Consider the following 25,521-nt stretch of genomic DNA (forward strand, 5'->3'; position numbering starts at 1 on the left):
TTTACATTGTAAATATAGAAACACTTGGTACACCATAAATATATACAATTAGAATTTGTCAGTATCTAGTGAAAGTAACTAAACGAATAAACACGCACTGGAGTCCCGCGGATGCTGTGTGCAGCCCTCTTCTGTCCTACACTCTTTTTCTGAGTTTACCAGGTACAGTACTTTCAATATTATCCAAACATCTGAATCCAGACTCCCAAATCTGTCTCTAACACTGGCCTTTCCCCTGAACTCCAGACCCTGTGTCCACCTCACTCCCCACTTGTATTGAATTGACATTTAAATATACCGTGAACCAGCACCCTTCCTGCTGCGGCCCCTCCACACCCATTCATTCCGAGTGAATGGCACCCCTTCTTAATCCACTTGCTAACTGGGGGGCCATCCCTAGTTCCTCCATTTCTATCACACTCCACATCTAAATTGTCCCCAAAGTATGTCCCCAAGCAAATATCCACTGGCTCTCTTGTCACCCCCTCTGCAGCTGCTGCCCAGTCTAGATTACGCTCACGTCCACTGCCTCTGCTCCTGCTTGACCTCTGGGCCCCACTTCTCCCCCTCCTCCCCACTTACTCTCTACACAGCAGTGAGTACTTTCTGCTTTGATCTTGTGAAAGTTTAAATCAGATCGCGTATCATTCAAAAACCCCAGAAAACTTCCTGCACCACCCAAATCAAACCCCAACTCCTGACTCTGCCCTATGAGGCTGGAGAGCCCTGGCCAGCCTCTGCAGCCACCTGCTGCACTGGCTTCCCTCTGCAGACCTCGGGGGCTGGGACTATCTTTTTCTTCCTGGGGCACTCTTTCCTGACCTCTACACAAGTGCCCCTGTGGCTGGAATAGCTCTTCTCCAGGAAGCTTTGATCACCTGGGAAAAGCGGCCCCTTCCACGTGTGGCGCCGCCTGCATTTTGTCTTCTCCGTGGCACTTACAATGAGTGGATTTGTTTGGAGGTCACATTCGTTCCCCTCCAGGCTGAAAAGGTGCACGTGTTGTCCCATTTGCAGGGTGGAAAGGCCCTGGCTTTTTGAGTGCCCTTTGAACCACATGGCCAAGGCGGATGGCAGATTCCTAAGTACTGGCTTCCCACCACCTCACACCCCATACTCCCCCCCAGCAGCTTATACTGTGGGCTATTTGTGGAAAGAGACATCACAGGCACTCCGTCTCTTGGTGTAGGCAGGGGATGTCATCTCAAGGGGTTGGCAGAATCGTTCAGTTGTTCCTTGCACAAAACAGGATTAGTGATTCCTGCTCTGACCCTCTGACATAGGCCTTTGCTGAGAACACAGGGACAGGATCGATGATAAACAGTGCCTTCCCTTGCCTGCTTTGTCTTACTGAAGTTTCTCAGAGTGTCTTTGGACCACCTGTGTCCATCACCTGGGGCATTTGTGAAGCCTGGAGCAACACAGCCAGAATCTCTGGGGCTTGAACCCGGTACTTCTCCTGGGAATATGCATTTGTGACAGCGGCCCAGGTGATTTTCATACATCCTTGATTTTGTTTAAGAGGTGCTTTAAGTGGCTGGAAAAAATTTGAGGCATCAGAGCTCAGTGAATAATATGATCACCTTTGGAAAAGGCCACTGGAGAAGAGTGAGTTTACTTTGGCTCGGGCTTCAGTCAAGCTCAGGAATAAAGACGGCATTTTTAAGTTCTACATCAGCTCACCTGTGGAACTCTAGATAGTAACGACCACTAAGAAGCTTCCTCAAGGGGAAGGCACAAGAAAGGAAGAAGAGCGATTGGGGTGAATCTTTTCCTCCCTCCCATGCCCCCATCAGGTTGCAAAAATCTTCCTGCCCTCCATCCCTCCCTCCCTTCCATCCATCCATCCATCCATCCATCCGTTCATCCATCCGTTCATCCATCATTTCTTTCAGTTCAGTGCTTGGCCCTGTGTGTGGCTAACAGGGACAAGCTACAAGGACAAGCGTTTCTCTTGTACCGATACCTTCTTTTGAAGTATTTTTATTTCACTTTTTCTAACAGCAATATAGAAACAAATAATCATAAAAATAAAAGTAGAAATTGTCCATTGATTATGTAATAGCACTTGGTATTGCTACAGGGGGTGGGTCTTGGACTCGGTCAGGCATTGTCCAGCCTGCTCAGGCCCTCCGGGCCTCTTGATGGCTGCTGAGCCCCTGAAGGCATCAGACACAACCACGTGTGGCAGCATTGGTAGAGGCTTCCTGTTGTACACCCGGGGATGCTTGGGGATGGCAGAGACGTGGATGGACAATGAGTACCACTGCAAACAGCACTGTACATATGTGGTGAGCCAGGAAGGTGGGACGGAGGTTAGGCCAGTGTTGCTGCTGACGCAGAGACCCACACAGAGCAGGGACTTCACAAAGCTGAATTAATGTGGTTAGTTGTGTTCACTGTGGAAAGTAAGGAAGCCAGCCGACGCTGGACGATGCTTAGAAAACATCTCCTCTCCACCTCTTACCTTGGGTCATCACCTCATCTCATAATAAAGTTCTCTTAGGAGGAACTGAGTAACCTATCCCAAAACATGTGTCTTGATCTTAGTTTTCTCCCAGAGAATGAAGAAGGCAAGCGAGCACTGGGTTACCCAAGCAACTAAATCACTCAGTTGCATCCAACTTAATTGGATTGACTACATTCAACTAAATCTTTCCATTTTACTTGAACCCAGTGGTTTCAGTTACTGCGATGACTGATTTCTAAAAAGAAAGCAAAACCTAATTTGGCATTTTTTCAGAATATGGGATGGGCTTTCCTGCATAGGTTCAAGGATGTTTATGGCGTGTTCTCTGTCGTGTGAGTAGGTGAGTGTGTGTAGGTCAGCCTGAGACCTCAAGGGCTCATCTGGAAGGAAGCTGGTAGGAAAGGAATGCCTATTTGGGACTTGGCAGTGTTTGTGCAGAGCTCCAAGGAAAGACAGCAGCACATGATCCTCAGGGCTGCAGACTTCACTGCACACAGAAGGGCAGACAGTAGATCTTGGCTGCGTTGTTCTACCTACTTTCAAGGAAGCATAGACCTTCTGGATCTTTGAAATTACAAGCAAGAGACCAAGCTGTTTTCTGTCTCCTAGAGATCCTTCATAGGCATGGTCCTACTCAGCCCACTGAAGAAAAGCAACCTCTCCCCTATGTGGGACAACATGTGTGGGTGGACACGGGCCCCAGTGAGATCACACAGGAAGAAGCCACAGTAGACACAGCAGCCACACACCATGCGTAGACCATGGGACAGCGATTAGTGACGCGTGCCCTGTGGGGCCACGTCCATGCCTTGCTCTGCATTGACTCAAATGTTCTGAATTGCAATATGCGGGAAGATGGGGGTGGGGACTGAGGGAGGTGGAGAGTAGAGGGGTTGGCAGTGTGTGGGTTTGGCAAAGCATCAAGACCATCTTTGGGGTTCAAGTTCATCGACATGCGATCTACTAGGCATAATCAACAATGGTTTCACACATCAATATTCTACAGCCTAAATAGCTGTGCCACACAAGGGAAATCCTTCTCTCCCTCAGGATTCACTTTGCGCCTTTACTAAGGAGAGGACTGGACTAGATGACATCAAAGGTCAAAAACTTCTGATCTTGGGATTCTACCCGGCTGGCCGAGGAACCCCTGCCATGCCGTGTGACCCCAGACTGACCTCCCTAACCTGCCTGGGTCTTAACTTGCTGATCCTCATGCCTGTTGTGAGGGAGAAACTCTTAAAATCAAATCCTACACACTGTACTTGACCTACACAGTGGCTTCCCCATTCGGACAAAAATCAGTTATTACCAAGTGAACAATACATCACTCACAGACTTACTCGATTAAAACTTGGTGTTTAGGTCAGGCACGAAATCTCAGAGGAGGCTCAGGATGGGCCTCTGGGCTCCCTCGATTGTCATTCTGGGAACGGCAGTAGGGTGACCTAGGTGACACCACCAGAATCCACCAGGAGGCCCCGGGTCATGCCCCTCCAGGAGAATTCCGTTACGGAAAATGCATTCAGGAGCTGCCTGGTTCAGTAACCAGTGGTCTCCTAGGCTGTCGCCCTGGGGGGTGGTGGTGAAAAGGCTCTTTGGGGGTGCGTGTAGCCAGGACAGATGATGGGGGCATCTGTGCTTGTTGCACCTAAGCTACGCTAGTGCACCCATCACACGTCCCAGCACACACCGGAATTTACTGTTTACACAGCCTCACAGTGCCAAGCTGGGAGACTGACAGCGGCCTGGGTCTCAGGCTCACCAGGGACGCTGGCAGCCAGCCAGAGGGGCTGCGTTCCCCAAAAGTGCCCATTTGTCATGCCTTTGGATTTTCCTTTCCTGGTAGATCCCTATCCCTGTTGCTGAGTCATGGACTCGGGGTGAATTTGAGACAATACTTAGAGGACAGCAACAGCTCGTGAGACGGGCACATCTGACATCTCTAATTTCCCCAAGGCCCTTGCGGGAGAGCCTTCTGCAAGAATGACAGCTTTGGGTGGTGGGGGGGGGGTCCCCTTGGAATCCCAGTTCATAGCACCAGTCATTCCAGGAAACAGGAACGTGACCACGGAGGGAAGGATTCTGGTGGGAGCCCAGGTCTCATTTAACATCTGGTTGGAGTGGCCCTTCTGCAGAGCTCTTTGGGTATTAAGCAAGAGCCAGTCACAGAGACACTGGGATCCACACCCAGGGCCCCTGGGAGAGCACCACTGAATAGGTCCTAGGGCCCTTGAGTCGCCAGTCCCAGGACCCCTGCCTCAGGGAGACCCACTGGAGTAACTTGGCCTCGGCTCCCTCCAACATCCCTCCAGCCCAAGCCCTCCACTCCAGCCCCTCGGCCCAGTCTGAGGGCTCCTCAGCAGAGAGAGAACCTCCGAGAGTTGATGTTCATCTTGGTCACTCCAATGAGCTTGAGTGGCGTGGACAGGCTAAAGGAGGAGGCAAGAGGGGAGTCACAGAAGAGGTCGGCCAGCTCGTCCCGCTCCTCCAGCTCGTAGGTGGCATCGTTGAGCATCCTCCTGTGGAGGCGGCAGGTGTGCTCGATCTTCAACTTGTTGATGTCCCCGCGCAGGCGCATGAGCTGTCTGGCCAGGTGCTGGTCCTGCAGCCGCATCTCTGTCTGGAAGGGAGGGGGAGCAGGCAGGGTCAGCAGAGAGTGGCTCTAGAGTCCCTGACTAATGTCTTAGATCATCAGTTGGTCCATCTAGAAAGATTAGCATGTTCCCTGCTCAGGGAGGTGAAAAGACACAGCAAGGTGACAAATGAGAGTGTGCTTGCAAAAGTTTACTTTGTGCTAGGCTACTGTATCCGAATCCTTCTGAAAGACATGAATATTGGTCCTGGCTTGAAGACACTTCCAGTTCCTTCTCCTTGTTTAGAGTTGCATTCAGATGGAGTGAGAGTATACAGAAAAGCATGGGGTGACAGCTGTCAAATTCAGCAGGATGGTTGCCTCTAGGCGGGAAGGAGGGACAGTGACTGGGAAATGTATGTGGGGGCTTTGGCTGTGATGGCCATGTTTTCTTTCTTAGGCTGGGGAGTGTCATGTTGTTTTCTTACTTTTTAAATGTTTTAGAATGCCTGAAATATTTCTTAGTAAAGTTTCAGAAGGGCCAAGCAAAAAATGGTTCCTAGGTACTGGATGTTTTATTATGGAACAGTTCTAAGCCTTTGGTCTATTAACCTGCAAAGGTTAACCCTCACTACAAACTGTGAAGTGACGTCACCACCATCACCCACAGCTTATAGGGGATGACTCAGGGAATTAGCTGTGTCGGCTCACAGAGCTCATCCACGGCTGAGCTGGGGTGAGGAACCTGGACAACTGGACCCCAGAACCCAAATGACTGACAGTTAAGTTCTTCAGCCCAAGGATGAGCTGCAATGTGGTGTATGGAGCTAGCTGAGTGCTTAGTGACCTCGTGGAAGGTTTCTATTCTTTTTAGTGGCTTGGTGTTTCCTTTTGACACGTAAAAAAAATTCTAAGCACCCCAACTGACTGAACAAACCCCTGTTCATCAAGAGGACCTCAGAGAAACGTAAAAATGGAATTTCCAGCCATGATGGGATGGGAGTTCAGACACGCTTCATTACACTCCCTGGCTTTTGGAGTCTAGGCACAGATCGGCATTCATGTTGAGATCAGTTGACTGACAAAACTCTTTGTGGCAATAAGGTACCAAATTCCTACCGGTCTCTGGTATTGTATCACAGAAGAGAGAGTACACCCTGGAGAATAGAAAAATATTTTACCCCAAAACATATTTATCCGACATATTTTGAAATGGCCCTGCAAAGCCATCCCTTGTGGGAGAAATTTACAACTGGAGAGCATTTCTATTAACGCAATCAAGCCTTTCCTTTCTAGACCTTTCCAAGATCTCGGAGAGATTCAGTGAGAGTCTGGCAGTTTTAAGGTCTGAAAAGAGACATTTACCAACCATTTTCTCTAAAGGCGTCTATCTGGAGGCTTCATCTCTATAACAAGAACCTTGGCCCCCACAACCCACCTCGTCCTAAGCATTTCTTTCTACTGACTTCAAGTCTTTAGACAAAGCTTCTTTCAACCAACTACCAATAAATATATCTTTGAATCTACCTATGACCTGTAAGCGCCCCCACCCCCCCCCCCAAACTCCTTCAAGATATCCCACCTGTTCAGGCTGAACTGATGTACACCTTGTGTGTATTGCTTTGTGTCTTTGCTTGTAACTCATGTCTCCTAAAATGTGTAAAACCAAACTGTTGCTGGACCACCTAGGGCAAGCTTCCTCGGGCCCTCGTGAGACTGTTCCCTGGGCCATGGTCACTTACACTGGCTCAGAAGAAACCTCTTAAGGTATTTTGCAGAGTTTGGCTTTTCTGTTCACAAAATGTGATGATAATTTCTCACCTGGCTTCACACTCCCAGTTTCCCTAACCTGTGAACCGAAGGGATCTGAGACAGGTGTCAGTCAATTTAGAAAGTTTATTTTGCCAGGGTTAAGAATGCACGTCTGGGAGGCAGGTCTCTATGCCTCTCCTCAAATATGTTTTGAAGGCCTTAATATTTAAAGGGGAAGGAATGGATATTGGGGGAAGAGGAAGATATTTTTTTAAAGGTGTAGGGAGGTAAGAGACAAATGATTGCATCCTTTTGGGTCTTTGATCAGCCTTTCACCAAATACAGAGCTTACGTGTGTGTTTAGGGTAGAGGAAAAGCCACTTAGCCTTAGTCTGGCTCACTGAATCGGCATTTTTATGTAAGAATGTAAACACAGGGCACACAAAGCAGTCAGATACACATTTGTCTCAGGTGAGCAGAGGGATGACTTTGAGTTCCATCCTTTGCCCGGTTCCTGAGAAGATAAGCTATCGATTTACATTGCCAGGGTGAAATTCAACAGAACTGTTTTAGGGTACAGATCTGGCCACCCAACAGGGAAGTTCCATGTGGGCCAACTGTGAGAAGTATGTAGGTTTTACCCTTGCAGCTCCCTTATTTAGAAATAAAATGGGAGGCAGCTTTGCCCGATGCACTTCCCAGCCTGACTTTTCCCTTTGGCTTAGTGATTTTGGAGTCCTGAGATGTATTTTCCTCTCACGCCACCCACATGTTTAACCCTGATGGGCCTCAGAGCCACTCCCGAGGTACCAGCAGGACAGTCTGGGTGTAGCTGGAGCTCAGATGGCTGGTTTCTCAGTTGTGACATGGCACAAAGGGACTGGCTGAGTGCAGAGTGCCTTCTGTAAGCAATGCTTTGTCACTGAGACAGGTCTTCGGCTGCTCCTACTTGACTCGAGATCTGAATCCTTCTCACCATTTCCTCTGTCTCAACTTGCAAGTGGTTATTGTTTTAGTATTTTTGAGACATGCTTGGCTATGCCATTTACCTAATGCCTGGAGCCAAACTGCTTTAGAAAAATGAGCCCCGAGATGCCCTGTAGTTATGCAAATGAAGGCAATGGTCTCACTTTCCCCCCATTAGGTTTAGAATAGTGCACGCTGCAGGGTAGAAAAATTAAGTGACCTTGCCAGCGAGCATCTCAATGTTTTTTCTCTTTCTCTTATTTTTCATGAACCTCTACAGATCTCTTTTCTCCTGATTTCATACATCAGGAAAGTCACGATAGAAAGGCTTGCCTGTAAGTCAGCAAGGTATCTAATGGCAAAATTGAGATGAAAGTTCCCAGCCAAATGTGAGATTAAAGTTCACAGTTTATTAAACTAAACTAAAGAGTTAGTTTACTTTTCAACCCTTGGTCCTCAAGGATTGAATAAACTCAAATTTATCGCCAATTAAATTCTATTGATCTAGAATAGCACCAGTGATGATAGGGTGGGTGGTGATTTGTTTATTTTGTATGGTGTCCCTAACTGAGCCTGGAACTGAGGTGGTGCTGCCTAAACCCTTCTGAAGAAGATGGGGGTCAAACCTGCCTGAAAGATGTCAGCTAACACTCACTGCCGTAATACGGTCATCTGCCACTTCTCTGGAGTGTTCTGTAATTTGACAATAGATCTTTTTGAAAAATTAGGAACCCTATGGTTTAGATTTGAGCCTTGGCCCCAGGTATTGCATCTTTGGTCTGAAAAGATCCTTTCAAGTTGGACCATTTGTGGTGTGGCCAGGTGTCTAAGACTATGTGTGGGGGAGACATCTCCGTGAGGCAGCAGGAGGGAAGGGGCTATTTTTCTGTGGCTGACAGATCTGGTCAAAGATCAGAGAACAAGTTAGGCTTTTAGACTCATCAGAGGCAGCTAGAAAAAAGGCTGACAGTAAGGCCTGCCTCAGTTTCCATGGATTGGACAAAGGCCGCCTGGGCGGGGTTGCCTTGCACGCCGGTTCTGTGCAGATGCATTCAATTCTGCGTCAGGGTGAAAAAGCTGCAGCTTCAAGAGGGATGGCGATTCCAGCTGCTCTCCCTGCTCGGGGTCTGAGAGAACAGGAGGAGGGGCTGGGAATCGCTGCTTCCCCCGTGGGCTTGGTTCTGAGGGCATCTTACAGCGTGGGCATCTCGCTAGGATGCATTGTGGGTTCTAACGTTTAGATGCTCACGATACCTGCTGTGCTGGGACCCCTGCACTCAAATCAACACATTCATCTTCTGCTCCAAAGAACAGGGTTTGTCCCCATGCTATGGGACCGCTGGCTGTGCTGGGCCCATGCTCAGCTCCTCTCTGGGCCACATAGCAATTTTGCAAGGGTGACTTTGCAACTTAAACACTAACTCGAGCCCTGATTAAGAGGTCACTCCACTGTAATTAAACCAAATCCACATGAGTTCCCACAGCCTCTGAAGAAATCTGAGAGAGGCTTAATTTTTTTCCAGAATGTTTTTCTAGTTGTGATAATACCCATACCACACAGAAGTTATCATCCTAACATTTTTAGCATACAGCTCACTGGCGATTCAGTACATTCACGTTATTGAGCAGCTACCATCCATCTCCAGAACGCTCTTCATTTTTCCAAACAGAAACTGCACCACTAAACAGTAACTCCCCATCCCCTTCCCCCAGCCCCTGGCACCCACCCTTTTACTTTCTGTCTATAAATCTGACTACTCTAAGAACCTCATAGAAGTAGAATCACATAGTATTTGTCCTTTTATCACTGGCTTATTTCACTTAGCATAATGTCCTCTGGTTTCTGATGGCTGAAAGGCTTTTTACAAATTCATCCTTTTAGAGATTTGCAATGAACATGTGTCTTTGCTGGTCCTGTGTGGCGTAAGTCAGGAGGATTGCCAGGGAAGGCACAGAGGGCCGTGCAGGTTCAGGAGAGTGGGTCTGAGCTGGGGCTGGAGTCTCTCTTCCTGTTTTCCCTTCATGCTCTGCCAAGGGGCCCCTTGGAGACCGGGATGACAGTCCAGCCCCAGCTGCGGCAGCGGGGATGACAGTCACAGCCCTGGCTGCGGCCGCACATGTTTGACACAGATTGTTTGATCGCATTTTCCCACAACTCTAGATGGCAGGCATGATTTTAGTCTGTTTTACAGACAAGGCAATGGTCTCAGAGAAGTGCAGGAACTGCTCAGGGCCAGCCAGCCTATGAATGGTGGCACCTGGACCACACTGGGACCTGTCAGCACCCGGAGCTGGAGGACTCTCCCAGGTTCCTGTCTGCTCAGAGGTGAGCTAGGCCCAGGGGCGGCAGAAAGGGAAAATCCACAGCCCTGGCTTAGAACCTAGGTTCAAGGTGAGCTCCACTCCTCACTCGCTGGGTGGCAAGTCACTGCCAACTGGAACTTCGTCTACAGAAAAGAGATAAGGGCTCTTCTCACCTCTTCCAAGGACAGTGAAATGAAATGTGTCAACAAATAGCATGCCAGAAAATAGGAAGCGTGCTGGCCAAATCAAAGTCAGAGGCGACCATCGTTTGAGTCCTTTCTCTCCAGGCCGAGACACACAACATAGAACCCAGCGAGGACCGTCCAGTTTTAAGCCCTCATTAAAGAGCCCGAGAAATTGGCCAGGGTGACTCAACTCTCTGTGGGTTTCATGCTGTCCCTGGCAAAGCCTGTACCGTAGGACGTGCCGATTTCCAATCCCCACTCCCAGCGTGGCCTGGTGTCTCTCTGAGAACAAAAGCACTGGCTGAATTCTCAGAGGTGCAGCCTGTTATCCCAGCAACACCATAATTAGGGCACAGAACTTGGTGAAAGGGAAGGGATGTCATTGGTCGGGGGCTGTCAGAGCCCCGTGGTGAGAGGGTGTCCCCACCAGGCTTGGAAGAAGTGAAGGGCGGCAGCCACGCGTGGCCCCTTGGAAACAGCTGTGCTTATGATCTGCGCTACAGATGCTTGGTTTTTTGAGATAGACAAGAATGCACCTTCAGATGTGAGCCACTGCACCTGGCTGAAGTGTTGAAATGTCCTAAAATCCTATGTGATTTTATGTGTTGATGGCTGTACAACTCTGAAAACATTCTAAAAACCATTGAATTGTACACTTCGAATGGGTGAGCTGTATGGTATGTAAAGTTTATCTCAAGTCTTTTTGAAAAAAATTTTAAAGACCAATGAAAAAGAGCGAGCCAGGTTTTTTTCTCAAGGTAAAAGGCAAACTCTCAAGGGCAGGATTAAGTCACTAAAGACGGTAATTAAATGGCTTGGAAAGAGGAGAGAGAGTTCCTTACGTCCAAGCTTGACTTGGTGAGGGGAGGGTGTGGCAAGGGGGCTGGAGGACAGGGAGCAAGGAGGGCCCGGAAGAAGGGGCCAGAGAGGGAAAACCCAAGGGGGTGGCCAGCTGAGGACATTCAGATAACAGAAAAGTCTAATGTGCCATGCCGGTGGTTTGCTGGGGGTTGGCGGGGGGGCAGTTCCTCTCTAGACCTGGGGATTTTCCTGGGGAGAGGGGCTTGGGAGCTAGTGTTTAGTGAGCACAGTTTCCATGTTAGAAGATGAAGTTCTGGGGATGGATGGTGATGGCGGGTGCACAGCAATGTGAATATACTTAGTGCCCTGTCCACATAAACTGGCTACAATGGTAAGTTTTATATTATGCATATTTTACCACCATTTAGAAAACAACAGCAAAGTCTACAAATTCAGAGTGATCAGTTGAACCCAGTTTGCCCAGGACCTGCCTGGTTGTAGCACTGAGAATCGTGCATCCAGGGGACCTCTTCAGTCCTGGGCAAACAGAGATGGCTGATCAGCCCACCTGCAGCAAGCGTGGCCACAGGAGCTGGGGAGTGGGGGCCCAGCCTGGGCCGGGGGGGCGAGTGGTCTCAGTGAAGTTGTCTCTAGCCCGAGTGGCGCCGGAAGCTGATGTGACCCTGAAGAGTAGTCTGGGAGGTGGAAGGGCCTCTCTGGGGGGATTCCTGAAGATGGGGGCCACAGAAGGAGGGTATTGGACCAATTGGCAAGAAAGGAGTTATTTGCCAAAGGGCCGAGAAGCTGGCTGGGGTGACTTAGCTGTCAGTGTGGGTTTCGTGCTGTCCCTGGCAGAGGCGCAACTGTAAGATGTGCATTTGGGAAAGGCAGACTTTCTGTGGAATTTGCGTCCTTACTCAACATTCCCTGGCTGATCTCTGTTCACTTGCTTGGTCTAAAACACTGAGTGATTTCTTCACATTCAAGGGACACAAATAATACTATTCCTAGTTGCCAACGAGATCTGCTCGAATACTTTCTCTGGTCCCAGGGACTGATGTCTGAGGTTCTAAAACCACCTGAAGATATTAGGAATTAAAAATTTTAATAAAGGACATGTAATTGTCAGTCCATTGGGAGCATAGGGAGCGACTCTGTCGAGGGGTTACATTTAACCCACCACGGTTTCTGCTTCCTAAAATAAAGGCCATGCACGGACAGCCAGACAAATCCCCCTCTTTCCGACACAAGTCCTACCCGACACCCTACGAATGATTTGTCTGTTTTCTATCATCGAACGCTTCCATTCTCTGAAGAATGTGGCTGTGTACACTTTTGCTTATGGAAGCCTCTGTTCTTTTAGTTCGGAGAAATAAGGGTGGGGAGGGCGGCAAATCTGAAAGCACTTTTGGAGCAGAGATTTCTGGATGCATCTTTAAAGCTGGCTTGGGAGAAATCCCAGTGTGCAGGGGCCAACCAGGGCCGGGAGTGTGCGTGTCCTGGAGAGCATGGTAATCAGCTCAGATCGGGGCAGGCACACACAATCCCAAGGTGGCGAAGGGCATTTTATCTAGTCCCCTAGTCTGGTGCTCTTATCTCTCCAGTCCCAGCCTAATTGCTGCTATTAGTCTCTGGTGCCTGCTGAAAAGAGACTGCATGTAAAATCCAGGCTGTTTTGCCACCTGCGTGTGTAGGTCCAGAACATGGTCCACTGCCCCACGATTTGGGAATGAGACTTCCAGTTCTTGAACCCTGGAAACAATTTGTGGAATCTGTCTCCTTCTCCGTCTAACTTCACCTGAAGGGCTGCCTTATTCTCATCAGTGTTGTGCAGGAGAATCCACTTAGAAGCCTGGATAAAATGGTCTTACTCGATCTCGGCTTTGGCCCCTGGGAAGGAGCCAGATGAACGCTGGCAGGAAAGAAAGCAGGCACGTCCTTCAAGTGTGCCACTGAAGGGCAACTGGAGGTTCCGGGGAAATGTGAGAAAAGAAACGCAAACACCCCGAGGAACCAGACTGCTCCTGCGAATTGATTTCCAGAGGAAGGATGGAGCTTGTTTCACAGAGGTCTCTATTCTGGGCGGCTACAGCCCAGTGGGAGGGAGCTGGAGCTGACTCTCCTGGCGAAGGGAGGCCACACTCATGCTCTGCAGCCTGGGGCTGAGGCTCTGGGCCGGCTGGTCCTGGGTTCTCTTTTGGATCCGTGGTCTGGGGCTGTGAGTGGGGGCGGGGGGGGGGGTTGGATGCAATGGCTCCTGTCACTGGGCTGACTCATTGTGCAGGAAGGAGACAGCCAGACGACAGCAAGATGACATCTGAGCCAGGCCTCCGGGCTCTTCCCTGTGAGGGGCTCCTGTACCCCTGGGGAATGGTGAGTCTGCTGGGAGGGAGGGATCACAGCCCCAGAGCCTGGCAGAGAGCAGGAGGCTGTTCGGGCCCTGTCGAGGGCTCCACAGCAAGAAGTCAAGCTCTACCCCTGTAATGGGCCTTTGATTTTTCAAACTTGGACAGTGTGGGCCAAACTACACCTTCAGGGGTGAGGCAGGCCTTTGGGAAGGATGCAGTGACTTATTCTGAGGAGCCCCTAGATCTGCCCCCGGGGGCTCTGGGTTCCAGCCCTAGTGCAGCCTCTGATGAGATGAGCGACTCTGGACAGGTGCATGTGCCCTTCACAGAGAGAGGATGCCCATCACCTCCCTGCCATCAGACTGCATCTTGGAAATGAGGGCGTTCTGAAAGCTGTACACCCAAGGAAGGCATTCTGTGCCCAAGAGAGCAGGAGAGACACGACTGCTGCTGGCCGGGTGAGGACAGGCCCAGATCAGCGTCACTGGTACCTACCCCCGCACCTGGGTCCCCTGTACCTCAGCTCCCAGCATCTGGGCCTCCTCCCTGCCTGCCTCCCCCTCGCTCAGTCTGTCTCCACTCAAGAGGCTGAGGGCTAGGTCTCCCCACTTCTTCAAACCTTTCAAAGGCATCTTACTCCCTTGACCTCTCCAGCCTCCTCTCTCCCACCCTGATGCCCTTGCCCCACAGGGCAGCCATATCAGGGCTCTGACCCCTTCTCTACCTGTCACCCTTCAGGACGAGCTCGGCCTTTTCCCCTCTCCCTGCAGAGGGGGTGACAGGCCCATGGGTACCTCCTACACTGCCCCTCCATGCAGCCTCCACCATGGCACCCACATGTGGGCATCGGTTTCATTTTTTATCATGTGTCTCCCACTAGATGGTCAAATACCAGAGGAGACGCCAAGACTGTGCTTTCCATGGGCCTACCACAGTGCCTGGTGCTCAAAAGCCATTTGCTAGATGAATGAATCAATGAACCAGTCCATTAATTACATTTCCCCAGAGCCACGTCTTGGTTTTTCACACTCCATTACCCACTACCTGTCTCCACGGCTGGGACAGCCCTGAAGAAATCTCTCCTCCCTCTACTACCCAGGCTGCCTCCTTCAGGGAGCTCCCACTGCCCCCAGGCCTGTGGAGAGGCAGTGAGTAGAAAGGACAGAGGAGCAGCCCATGGTTTAAAGTCATCTCCACAACTCACTGGTGATGCCACCCCGGGAAAGCCACCCCACATCTGAGCCGCAAGTTCCTCATCGGTTAAATGAGCATATAGTACCCACTTCTTAATAATAATCGACAATAATTAAACAGTAATTAAATGAGTATACTACTGATCACTCATGAGAAGTAAATAAACCCCTACATGCCCACTTGGTACAGGACGTGGAAATCGGAATTACTGGTTCCACGGAATTACTTGTTCCATCTTCATGCGCAGAACCACAGAGTAAACCACTCGATTACATTTTACTTCCCATGTGGCGCTCGCCCACCTCCTGGGTGTGGCGTCCCTGTGGGGCCTTCTTTGCTCCTCACAGCCTGGCTCAGAGCAGGTCCCCAGCTCAAGCTTCACCTGCCCTTACCAGATGCTCCCTTGTTCCTGACGACTGTACTGCCCATCACACGTCACCTAGCATAGCCCGGGTTGGGTCTCTGTTACCAAGTGTTGCCAACACCAAAGGCTGGTAACGCCAATATACTTGAGACTCGAGAAGTGGGGGGACCCTCCTGCCTGGGGTGTCCTTCGCTTGCACATGAGGAAGGCCAGGCCTGCCACTGTGGGGCCAGGGGCTTCCTCAGCTTCCCTGCCACGCCCCTGGAGAGCAAGTGGGGGCTGTCGTGAGGCCAAGTAGCCAGTCCACGGACTGCGGCTCCCGCCAGACTGGGAGCATGGCCTGGGCATGGCTGCTCCTGCTGGGCCCCTGGCAAGACCTGCAGGAAGGGCTGGCTCCCTCGCCTCTGTGAGCTGTGCCACTCTGCTGGGGGGCTCTGGGCAAGTAGGTGGAGGGAGAGAAGACAGCCCTAGCAGGGGCCACCTTCCTGCACTGACAAGAGCTCCCCCGCACGGCCTTCTGCATGCCACATGCAGGAAGACCTCCGCCATCTGCAGACAGGACCTGGGGCTTTATCACATGACATTGGAAGCTTTAGCCAAGGTGGCAATTGTCTATGGAAACAGAGTGCTGAGGTGCCCTGGGGTCACCTGAGAGCCCTCGGAAGCCCCCTGGGCACCACTGTTGGGATTTCTAGGCTTTTCTTGGGTTCTCTATCCCCTGGCCTGGAAACAGATGTAGCAGCGGGAGCTTCACATCCGATGCTGAGCGAGAACCAGCTAGGAAGGTGTCAGCAGGCTGCTGGCCAAGAGGGAGGGAGAGCTCAGGGAAGGACATGAGCTGCTGGAGTGGGGACTATGGCTGTAATTAGGGCTCCCAGGCACCTGCAGTTGCTATAGGTAGATTCTCCTGCGCTTCCAAAGAGAAGTGAAGCAAATCTATTTGCTGCCCCACCCTCCAGGTTTTTTTGAGCCGTTGCATTCTTCAAAGTCACTTCACACTCCATGACTTGGGTCCTGTCTCTTGGGAAGAAAAGGCTTTGGGCTTCAGCTGCCAGGGGCTCACCGTTTCCTATAGCATTGGGGGTGAATCCAGACCCACCGTACACCCCTGAGGTCGGGCAAATCTGAGTTCAAATTTCCTGCTCTGCTGGTTGATCTTGGGCAAGTTTCTTAACCTCAGTTTTCTCATCTGTGAAATGGGGATAGTAATCACACCCACCTGGAAAGATTGCTGCGGCTACTGAATGATGTGAGGTGTGCGCGTAAACATACATGATGTAGCACCCAACCACCACAGGGGCCCAGCAAGTGTTCAGCACCCTAGTGCTGCTTATCCCCCTCCTCCCGGCTCCACACCCTGCTAGGTAGGGATTTATCATCCTCCTTTTACAATCACAAAATCAAGAAGCCTTAGTTAATTGGTTTGCCTAAAGTCACACAACTAGGAATCTGATTTGAAGTTGAATATAATTATAAATAGTATGCTTTTTCTACTGCACTCTTGACCAGTTAATGGGCCAGCTGCATTTGAATCACTTGCAGGTACTTGTAAAACCCCAACACCAACCCAGGTTTACAGAATCTGAATTTCCATGGAGGGCTGGGAGGAAACAGCTCTTTTAGCAAAGGCTCTGGGTGCCTCACCCAATGCTCACTACCACATATCATGCTGTAATCATGGGGAGGGTGCCCATCAGAGGAATTGCGTTTATTAATATAGAAGAAATGTGAATGGAAAACAAGGAGAAGCTTAACGCAATCATGTGGACAGGCATGGATCTAGCTGCCCCGGGAAGTGAGGAATTTGCAGATTTCCCTTGGGTGAATTTCATCATCCACTCAGCACGGCCCTCAGCTCACCAGAACATTTCAGAACTCAACTTACTGCATCTCTAGTAGAACTTTTGTCACGCTGTGCTGCTGTGTTTATGTGCCTGTGTTCTCCTTGGAAGGGAAACTCCACAAACACAGGAGCCCTGACCTGTCCACCGCGGCGCCACCCCAGCACGGAAACCAGGTGGCCAGTGGATGCTGGTGGTGCTGAACGGACACGGGGCTGGATGGAAAGACTCCCGCCTGCCTCTCACAGCCCTGGGATGGCCGTGAGCTGCTATTCTGCTGAGACGCTGCTGTGGGGATCTTCCAATTCCCTTCCTTCTCCTTGACCCAGCAAGTCAGCCAGGAAAGGGAGGGCAGGCAGGACCTCCCAACTGGGGTCAGCTGCAGCTCCCTGGCCTGCAATTCAGCCTCCTCAGCACTCGCATCCAGCAGGAATGTTGGGGGATTGAAGGCCTGATTTTTATTTTATTCTAGGAGATCCTATGCCTTAAAAATAATCTGTAGAGTACAAGGTGAAGACTGTATACCGATTACATTGGCCAGGCAGAGAAGAGCCTGGTGCGGAAATGTTTCTTTGGTCTTTTAATAATCTCTATTCCCCTTGATTATACACAACATATTCCTATTTTAGAAACTCTGAAAACTATAGAAAAGTCAAAAGAATAATATTACCACTCAGAAATAAAGATCATTAAGTTTTGGGTTATTTCCTTGGCTGGTTCTTTTGCTTATAAATTCTTTAATAACCCCAAAGAGGCCATCTCTGCCCAGATGAATAGAACAGGAATCTTCCCCTGCAGGGCTGGTGCCAGGCAGGCTGGAAGTCCCAGGCTATGCAGAGAAGACTTAGCCTTGGGCGAACAGATGCTGGGACTAGAAATTCTCTTGTGAACCAAATCCCAGCTCAGCCAGTACCTCGTCGATGGCTCTGAGTAACTTGCTCTCTTCATCCTGAAAGACTGTGGCTGCCCAGTCCCTGCTAAATGGTTGTTACAGGGCATTGCTAGCAACCCCTGTGTGACCTTTTGCAAGTATCCCGTGCTGAGGGATTGAAGCACAGGCTTCCCGACAGCGGGCCCCGTGACTTGGACATCTGACATGCGGAGAACAAAGGAAAGAGATCTGGACCCGGAGCCAAGTGATGTGTGTCTATCTTGTGGTTTAGCCACATCCTTGCACATGACCTTGGCCAAATCACTTTAACCTCTCTGCCCCTCAGTTCTATAATCTTTCTGGGCCTCGGTCTTCTCCTCTGTAAAATGGGAATAGCAAATACTTCCAAGCCTTCTCACAGGATAGTGTATGTGAAAGCCTCCCTAGATGGGGGGTGTCAACTTGGCTGTATCGCCCATTTTCCATCAGAAGATGCTTGGTTAGTGTGACCTGCCATTTGGCCACACCGCTCAGCACACATGGTTGTCACCAGCCTCAGAGGGTTGTAACTGGACATACCAGAGTCCTAGGCATGCCACGCAGGCAGTGCGGGCAACAGAGGGTTAATGGGGAGAGGGTGGACCCCTCGAAGCCAAGCTGTGCCCACAGTGGGGCCAGCTGAGTTGAGGTCACAGTCCTCCTGCCTCGACAGGCCCTAAGTGATGAAAACTCCGAGGTTTTCTCCTTTTTCTAACAGTCATAAACACCTTCTTGGGGTCGTGCCTGCGGAGATCACACACCTGTGTAATACTAAGAGCAAACTATTGGTGGGCGCCCAGGGCTTCTCCCTACAAACTGCCCATTAGGAAGCCAGAATATTTTGCTTTTTGTTTTGGCAAAGCCTAAACCACGAGGAAGACTTTATTGCCCCTTTTCTCCGTCTTCCAGGTTGGCAAGGGAAACCTGTGGGTGAGACTGAAGAGAGGAGACAGAAGTGAGGGTCCCCGCTGCCCTGTGCTGAGGGCCCCACCCAGGGGAGTTGGCTGATGGACCCACGCCCGGGCAGAGGCATGTGCGAATGCTCTGAATTCCAAACTCAGCTGGAGAGGAGAGAATCCTACAGCTCCAGGTCATGCTCTTCCTAGCTCCCCTACTTCCCGAAGCAAGGCCCTCCCGCCACTACGATTCAGGCTACTGGGCCACCTGGAAGGTGAAAGCTGGGGACTGTGACCTTCTGGTGACCTGAGCAGCGAAGAATCACAGCTGCACAACGGCCATTCGCTGAGCTGCTGTCCTGGGACTGGCGAGACCGGGCCTCGTCTGGAGGAGTCAGGTGGCTGCAGACCTGCCTGCCACAGCCAGAGAGTGACACATCTCCAACTCCGCCCAGGGAGCCCAAGGTAAGGCCTTCTTAGCTGGGAGTCGTGCTAAGAGGCTTGGAGGATCTCCACCAGCCTTATATCACTAACACACTGGCCTGAAGGAAAATCTGATCTACTTGCTGGTCCCTGGGGGGCATCAGGAATGACAGTCACTTCACTGAAAGCTGAGAGGGAGAGCTGACCCCTGAGAGCTCTTAGGATCCTTCCTCACCTTAGAAATTAGCCACGGTCAGGTAGTCACTCTGACTTTTACCTGGTTTTGCTGGAGGCCGGAGCAAACTAGCTTCTGCTTCCAGACCCAGCACTGCCAGCCTCTGGCTGGGGTGACAATGATCACTGCCTCCAGGGGGAGCTGCTAGTGGTCAGAGGAGAGGTTAGGGTCTGCCCTCTCCAGCGTTCAAAACTCCCATTGAGTTACGGAAAATATCCCCGTGAGTAAGGGAATTACAGATTTCCAATCAATTACCTTGGCCATGTGAGAACAAACAACACATCTGCTCTTGAGCCCAACAAATTTGCAGGAAGGGCTTGCCCAGGTGTAGAGAAAACCTGCTTCTAGGCTTAAAATAGAGCAAAAAAGTCAGGCAAGTCATGTTCACTAAGTTAAAAAAAAAAAAAAAGGTTAATTTTTAAAGGTGCCCTCAATGAGTTAACCACCAATGAATGAGGGAAGTCACGGCATTGAGTTTAATGTTCTGGCTGAGACTTGAATAGAGCAGAAACGTGTTTGTTCTCAAACGCTCCACTCTCAGTTTTCAATCCAATCAAAGGGTTTTGCAAGTTGCTGTCTAATCCCGGCAGCAGGTGGAACTGCACGTCCAGCCTGCCTACCCGCCTGCCAGTCTGTGTCTGGGCTGCTTGGGGTCTCAGAGTTGGGATTGTCTGAACAGGTGTGGTTCTTGGACCACTCAGGGTGGGATGCTGTGAGTTCGTTCACTGAGGCCCATTCACCAACGGAGCCACAAGCCACATGGGCAGGTATGACAGAGACAGGACTCAGAGCTCCTGCTTAGGGATCCTTGGGTGTGTCCTCTGAGGTCGCTTCTTGGTCGCCTGGTCCTGGTCTTGCCCTCCTTCCATTCCTTGTTACTCTTAAGTGTGGCCCAGGGCTAGCAGAATAGTGTCACCTTAGAGCTTGTTGGAAATTTGAAAGCACAGGCCCCCAAAGGGACCAGAATCTTCATCTGCAAAGAGCCCCAGTGACCTGCCTGTGCGTTAGAGTTTGGGAGTCAGTGCCCTGAGAGATTCTCTATCCTGCAAGCAGCATGATATCGGGAGCATGCATCTGCTGGGTCAGTGATCTTTGAGCATGCCCAATGGGACCCTCTGTGTCAGGCCACTCATGAGCCTTACCTGCTACCTCTCTCCCCATAGCTCTCTTCTCTGTATGCGTCTCAGCCCTGGCTCTGCCACTCACTTGTCATGTCATCCTCGGCAGGTCACCTGACTTCTGTGGACCTCAGTGTATTCATCTGTAAACCGGCCACAATGAGGGCTATCTTGCAGTTTTGGTGTAAGAATCAGAGATCACAGGGTGAGGCTGGAACTCCTTCAATCCTGCTTCTTTCTCTGCCCCACCCCCAGGCATTCTGTTGCTTGCCAACATTTTTGTGATTTACATTTTTAGGAGTGAAATAGTAAAATCGATTGCCTGCGGAGGGTGCCATGTCATACGGTGGCTGAGCAGAGCATTAGCAATGAGACCAAATGGGCCAGGGTTTAAATTTCAACTTTCTCACGTATGGCTGCATTCTTCTCTGAACCTGTTTCCTCTTCTGGAAAAGTAGGGGTGCCAGGAAGGTCATCTGATGATTAGAAGAGATGAGTAATGCCTGCCAAGTGCCTGGCACACAGGACACATCCCTGGTAGCACAGGGAAGTGGCCAGGAGAGTGGAAACAGTGCAAACATACAGCGTTCTTAATCATGCTGCTATGCCCTTTACCCTATGTACGACAGCCTTTGGCAGTCAGACTGGTCCTGACAGTTTCTGCTCTGCTGTTGGCCCATGGAGCCTGGCTCTGCACATGACCACGATTGCGCGTCACCCTCGGCCTCCTTCCTGGCTCGGCCAGCACACTGGGCAGGGCATCTCATGCTGCTCGGCTCACAGTGGCCTGGCAGGAGACATGAGTCTGACTTGCAGACCGGAGGACCAGGCTGTGCATTAGAAGCACGCAGGAGCTTTGAAAACCACACATCTGGTTATCACCCCCAGACATTCATCAGCTTGGTCTTCGGCGTGGCCTAGAATCTCCCCAGGTGGTTCCAATACACAGCCGGAGTGAGGGGTCTAAAGAGGATGAGCAGGACAAGCTAGAGGGAACTCCAGCCTGGTTTGCACCCAGAGGAGGATTCCTTGTCTGCTCCCCACTCCAAAGTGGGGGCTACGCAGAATGCTAACCTCCCTAAAAAGCAGAAGCCTTGGCTCCCACAAGCAGTGAAATCTCAAGTGAACTCGAAACCAACACATTCTGTCTTTGCTGAACAGGAATGTTTTTTGTTCCTCCTTATGAAAGCAAATCAAAGCAGTTTAGCCTCAGCCATTCAAAGAGCAGCTGGGGACTGCATGGGGTCCATCCTGGAGCACGCTGTCCACCTCCCCTCTCCTCTTACATCCCCCACCAAGAGCACCAGCAGTGGCAGAGCAGCCCAGAGACGTGGCACAAATCCAGGGCCTCATCTTCCCCCGAGACAGCATGTGGACCTTCTGCTTACTGGAGATGCTGCAGAATGGTGCGTTCTCAGAAACATTCTTGGCACAAAGGGTTAAAACCCAAACAGGCTTCCAACTCATCAGTCAGATCCCTGTGTCCCTGAGCCCTGCTCCACTCCAAACCCCTTGGATTCTCTTAGATTTCAGGATTCTGCAAAACAAACCAAATAGGCTGACCCAAGAGTCCCTGCCGGCTCCGGAAAGCAGCTGCCCCTGATGGCTCGCACACCTGTGGCCAGAGTGGCCTGACGGGCAGGTGTTATCTGGCCTCAGGGGGCGGTCGAGCAGGGGTCGAGAGCTGGGGAAGGGTTAGCTTCCTGCCTGGTGCTGCTGAGAGGCGCTGTGCCAGACACCGGTGATTCTCCCCTGGCGAGTGGGAGGGGACAGGGCACCCAGCTCTGCACCCCCAGCCTGTTTTCAGGCTGAGTCACCGCACAAAACAAAAGATGCTCCTATTGGGAAACTGCTTTGCCCATGGGCAGCAAAGTGGTGGCGCTGCTGTCCCAGCTTCAACACAATGTGCCCTTTGCTCACACCTGGCCCTGCCCTGACTTCTGAGCCTCTTCACAGAGCTGCTCCCCAGGCAGGACCCATCCTATGGCAGCTCTGGGCGGCTCCACCACTCCAGCTCATTCCACACCGAGCCAGCGCCTCACGGCAGCCCTCTGCACAGCCACACCCCGGCCACCGTGCCCCATGGAGCCACCCAGTGGGCACCCGGCATAGGGAGAGGCCACTCACTTGTAGAATGAGTGGTCCCCGGAGTGGTGGGCAGCTGGGGTGGACAGCAGGGTGGGCAGGGGGTTCCAGCACAGAGGGCGGGGCAGTCACAGCCCAGGGGCCCCCTTCGCAGTCCAGGGAGAAGCGTTTGAGACTCCACCACCAGGAGTGGTGGCGGGGTGAGGGTGGGCACAACTTAACATGGGTTCAGGTTCGCTCGGAAAACACCTGCTTCCTCCATTAGCGTCTGTAATTAGGGGCTAACTGACGCTTGGGTCCCCTCAACCACAAATGAGGCCTGCCTTCAACTCATGGGAAGATGACAGATGTGTACTTGGGAGGTGGAGATGGGGGAGAGAAGAGAGGGTGGGTGTGGGAAGACAGACACAGAGACAGAGACAGAGAATCAGACAGATGGTGGCCTTGCTTCTTTTCTGGGGATTCTTGGGGGCAGCCACTCACCAGTTCCTTCCTGAGCCAGGCTATAGCTTCATCTATGCTCTGAAAGCCTTCCAGCTTGCCAGTGGACAGGGGTCTGGTGCCCCGGCTGGCACTCCTGGCAGGAGGAGGGTGCTGCTCGGGCTCTCTCAGGGGGAGCAAGGGCTCCTGCCCTCCACGCTCCCCCTCCTCTACGCTCGCCTGTGGCTCTGCAGCTGCAGCCACCCTTGGGAAGGGCCAGGTCTGCTCCTCCAGCCGGGCCTGCCACTCCAAGTACGAAGGTCTCCGGGTCTCCAGCCTGAGTTTCTCAGTGAGGGCCTTCAGGCTCCGGAGGTGGTCATCGGGCGGTGCGGCTCCTGCCTCCTTCTCTGCACCCACTTCTTCCACGTGGATCTGGGGCACAGACATTCTACAGTCTGTCCTGGGAGCCAGACATGGGAGGGGGTGGGGGGCTGAGGGGGAGGCTTGGTGGGTGGCAGAGTTGGGTCCGGCTCTGGGATGGCCTCATCCAGGTGCCCGAGGGCATTTCCGGGATGGGAGCTGGCCTTGGAGGCTGGTGGCTGGTGAGCGGAGAGGAACCGCACAGTGAGCTGTGCAGGGCGCCCTCCCGGAGGCTCCGGTCTATGATCCGTCCTGGAATCCTGTGGGTGCCATGCTCTGCAGAAGGCAGGAACAGACAGGCGTCGCAGGAATCTCAGGCAGCCCGTGCCAAGGTCTATCCGTCCTGAAGGCGCCCAAAGACCAGACGTGGGAAGAAGGCCCGGAGCTCCCTCCTCTCAGGAAGGGCAGGCGGCTGGAGATCCTGCGGGAGGGGTGAGAATTGCATGAGTCCTGATCCTTGCCTTGCCACTCAGAGGTGGGCATGTCCACTCCACAGGAAAGGAAACTGAGGCTCAGGGTGGACTGTGACTGGGCTTCTCATGGCTAGTCTGGAATGGAATTAAGGCATCATTTCAATGCCTTAATTCAGTGCAGAAAAGTTAACAACCAATTGCTAAACTGTGCAGTGTTTTACCATTTATAAAACGACTCCGCCTCTACTGTCTCATTTAATGCTCCCAGTGAGTCTGCAGGGATTTGTTTTTATTCCCATTTCGCACACAAGGAACCCACGTCTAGAGGTTAAATGACTCACCGGGATCTCACAGCAGGAAGTTGCGGGGACAAGCTCAGATTGTCTGAATCTGAAGGCGCAGGTCTCTCCTCTGTGTGGCAACAGTGGGAGGGTCCCCAGAGCCAGCCAGCTGAGGAGCGGCACCCCACACAGGCTCAGGTGTGTCTGCTCCGTTCAGGTGCCACTGCCCCCTCACCACTTCCACCCACCGCAGGCCCTGTCCTCCGGCAGCGGTTCTGACATCCAGGTCTTACTCCACACTCCCAGCTTCTTCCTACAAGAACACTTTACCTCACCTCTTCAGAGACAAAAGCAAAGAAACCTGCAGCTGTGGAGGGAAGAAGGCGGTGACATCCGAGCTGGACAGCTAAAGGATCTGGCTGTGACTCACTGTTCTAGAATGAGGCTTCTCGCGTTCACCTAAGTGCCTGCACGGCAGCCTGTCTTCAGTAAGGACTCCAGCTACGGGATCCGATTTGGCCTCCCTATCTCCAGACAGGAGGCATAAACCCAGGCTTCTACCCTGTAACATCAGACGTAGGGTACAAACCTAACTCCCAGTGAGGAGAAACCCCAGGCTCCAGACTGCTGCCTGAGGTCCACGGGGCGGCCAGCGGAGTTGGGTGAATCAGAGTAGGAGATACATGATTTGGACCTAGGTGGGAAGCCCTGGGCTTTCAGGGTGAGTCAAAAAAAAAAAAAAACAAACAACTCTGCTGGGGGACATGCAGCTATAAACAAGAATGAATTGATGTGGAATGATGCCTAAGATGAAGCTGAAATGAAGCAAGATGCTCAGCAGCCTGGAGAGCAGGCCACCGTTGGGGTGAAAAAGGAGAAAAGAAAAGGGACTGTAATTGACTTGTAAATGCCTAAAAGCATCCCAGCCAAAAACAAAAAACAAAAGGAATGGAATAGCCATAGCCATGGTTACCTGTTTGGACTGAGGGGAACCGTGCAGAAGGGAGGTGAGGAGAGGAGGGAAGGAATTAAGATGGGGGTGGCAAAAGCTGAACGGGGCACAGGCCACTGGAGTTGTCCCGGGATTCCTCTCCGACACGACTCGAAGATGCTCAGGAATGACGGACAGAACTCTCGGCTCCAGCCTGAGGGGCGCCTGCGGCCGGAGAACGCCCTGCTGCCCCAGCCTCGGCTGCCCTATGCGATGAGCCTGTCCCCGCTGAGGGGCATCCATGGGGAACGAGAAGGAACAGTTCACCCTAACTGGTAAGCAGAGAAGCCTGCTCTCACCTCCAGCCCTGCTTGGAGTAAGTGAGAATCCCCCTGAGGAACTGGATTCTGGTTCAATTGGTCTGAGACGGGACCCACAGCAGCCTTCGGCCCCCCCCCACCGGATCTGAGTGTGCGGCCAGAGTGGAGAACTACCATCTCTAGACGCAGATACTAGGCTTAGGGGCGGATGGCCTAGCTCCAGGTCTGGTCAGGCTTACTAAGCCTCATGTTCTTCATCTGTAAAATGG

General features: G+C 51.7%; 1 protein-coding gene across 1 annotated transcript in view; it reads right to left on the minus strand.

Annotated features, from left to right (window-relative positions):
• Positions 1-1,967: 1,967 nt before the first annotated feature.
• The window catches only part of FAM167A (family with sequence similarity 167 member A), a 40,051-nt gene continuing 16,497 nt past the window's right edge, over positions 1,968-25,521 (minus strand). Inside the window, exons 2-3 of the mRNA XM_010332067.3 lie at positions 22,951-23,728; positions 1,968-5,093 (exon numbers count right to left, since the gene is read on the minus strand). Of these exons, the coding sequence (XP_010330369.1) occupies positions 4,830-5,093; positions 22,951-23,334 (648 nt within the window). The 5' untranslated portion in view covers positions 23,335-23,728 and the 3' untranslated portion in view covers positions 1,968-4,829. The remainder of the gene's footprint in view (positions 5,094-22,950; positions 23,729-25,521) is intronic.

The sequence above is a fragment of the Saimiri boliviensis genome, chromosome 13 (assembly GCF_048565385.1).
Source record: "Saimiri boliviensis isolate mSaiBol1 chromosome 13, mSaiBol1.pri, whole genome shotgun sequence".
NCBI lineage: Eukaryota > Metazoa > Chordata > Mammalia > Primates > Cebidae > Saimiri > Saimiri boliviensis.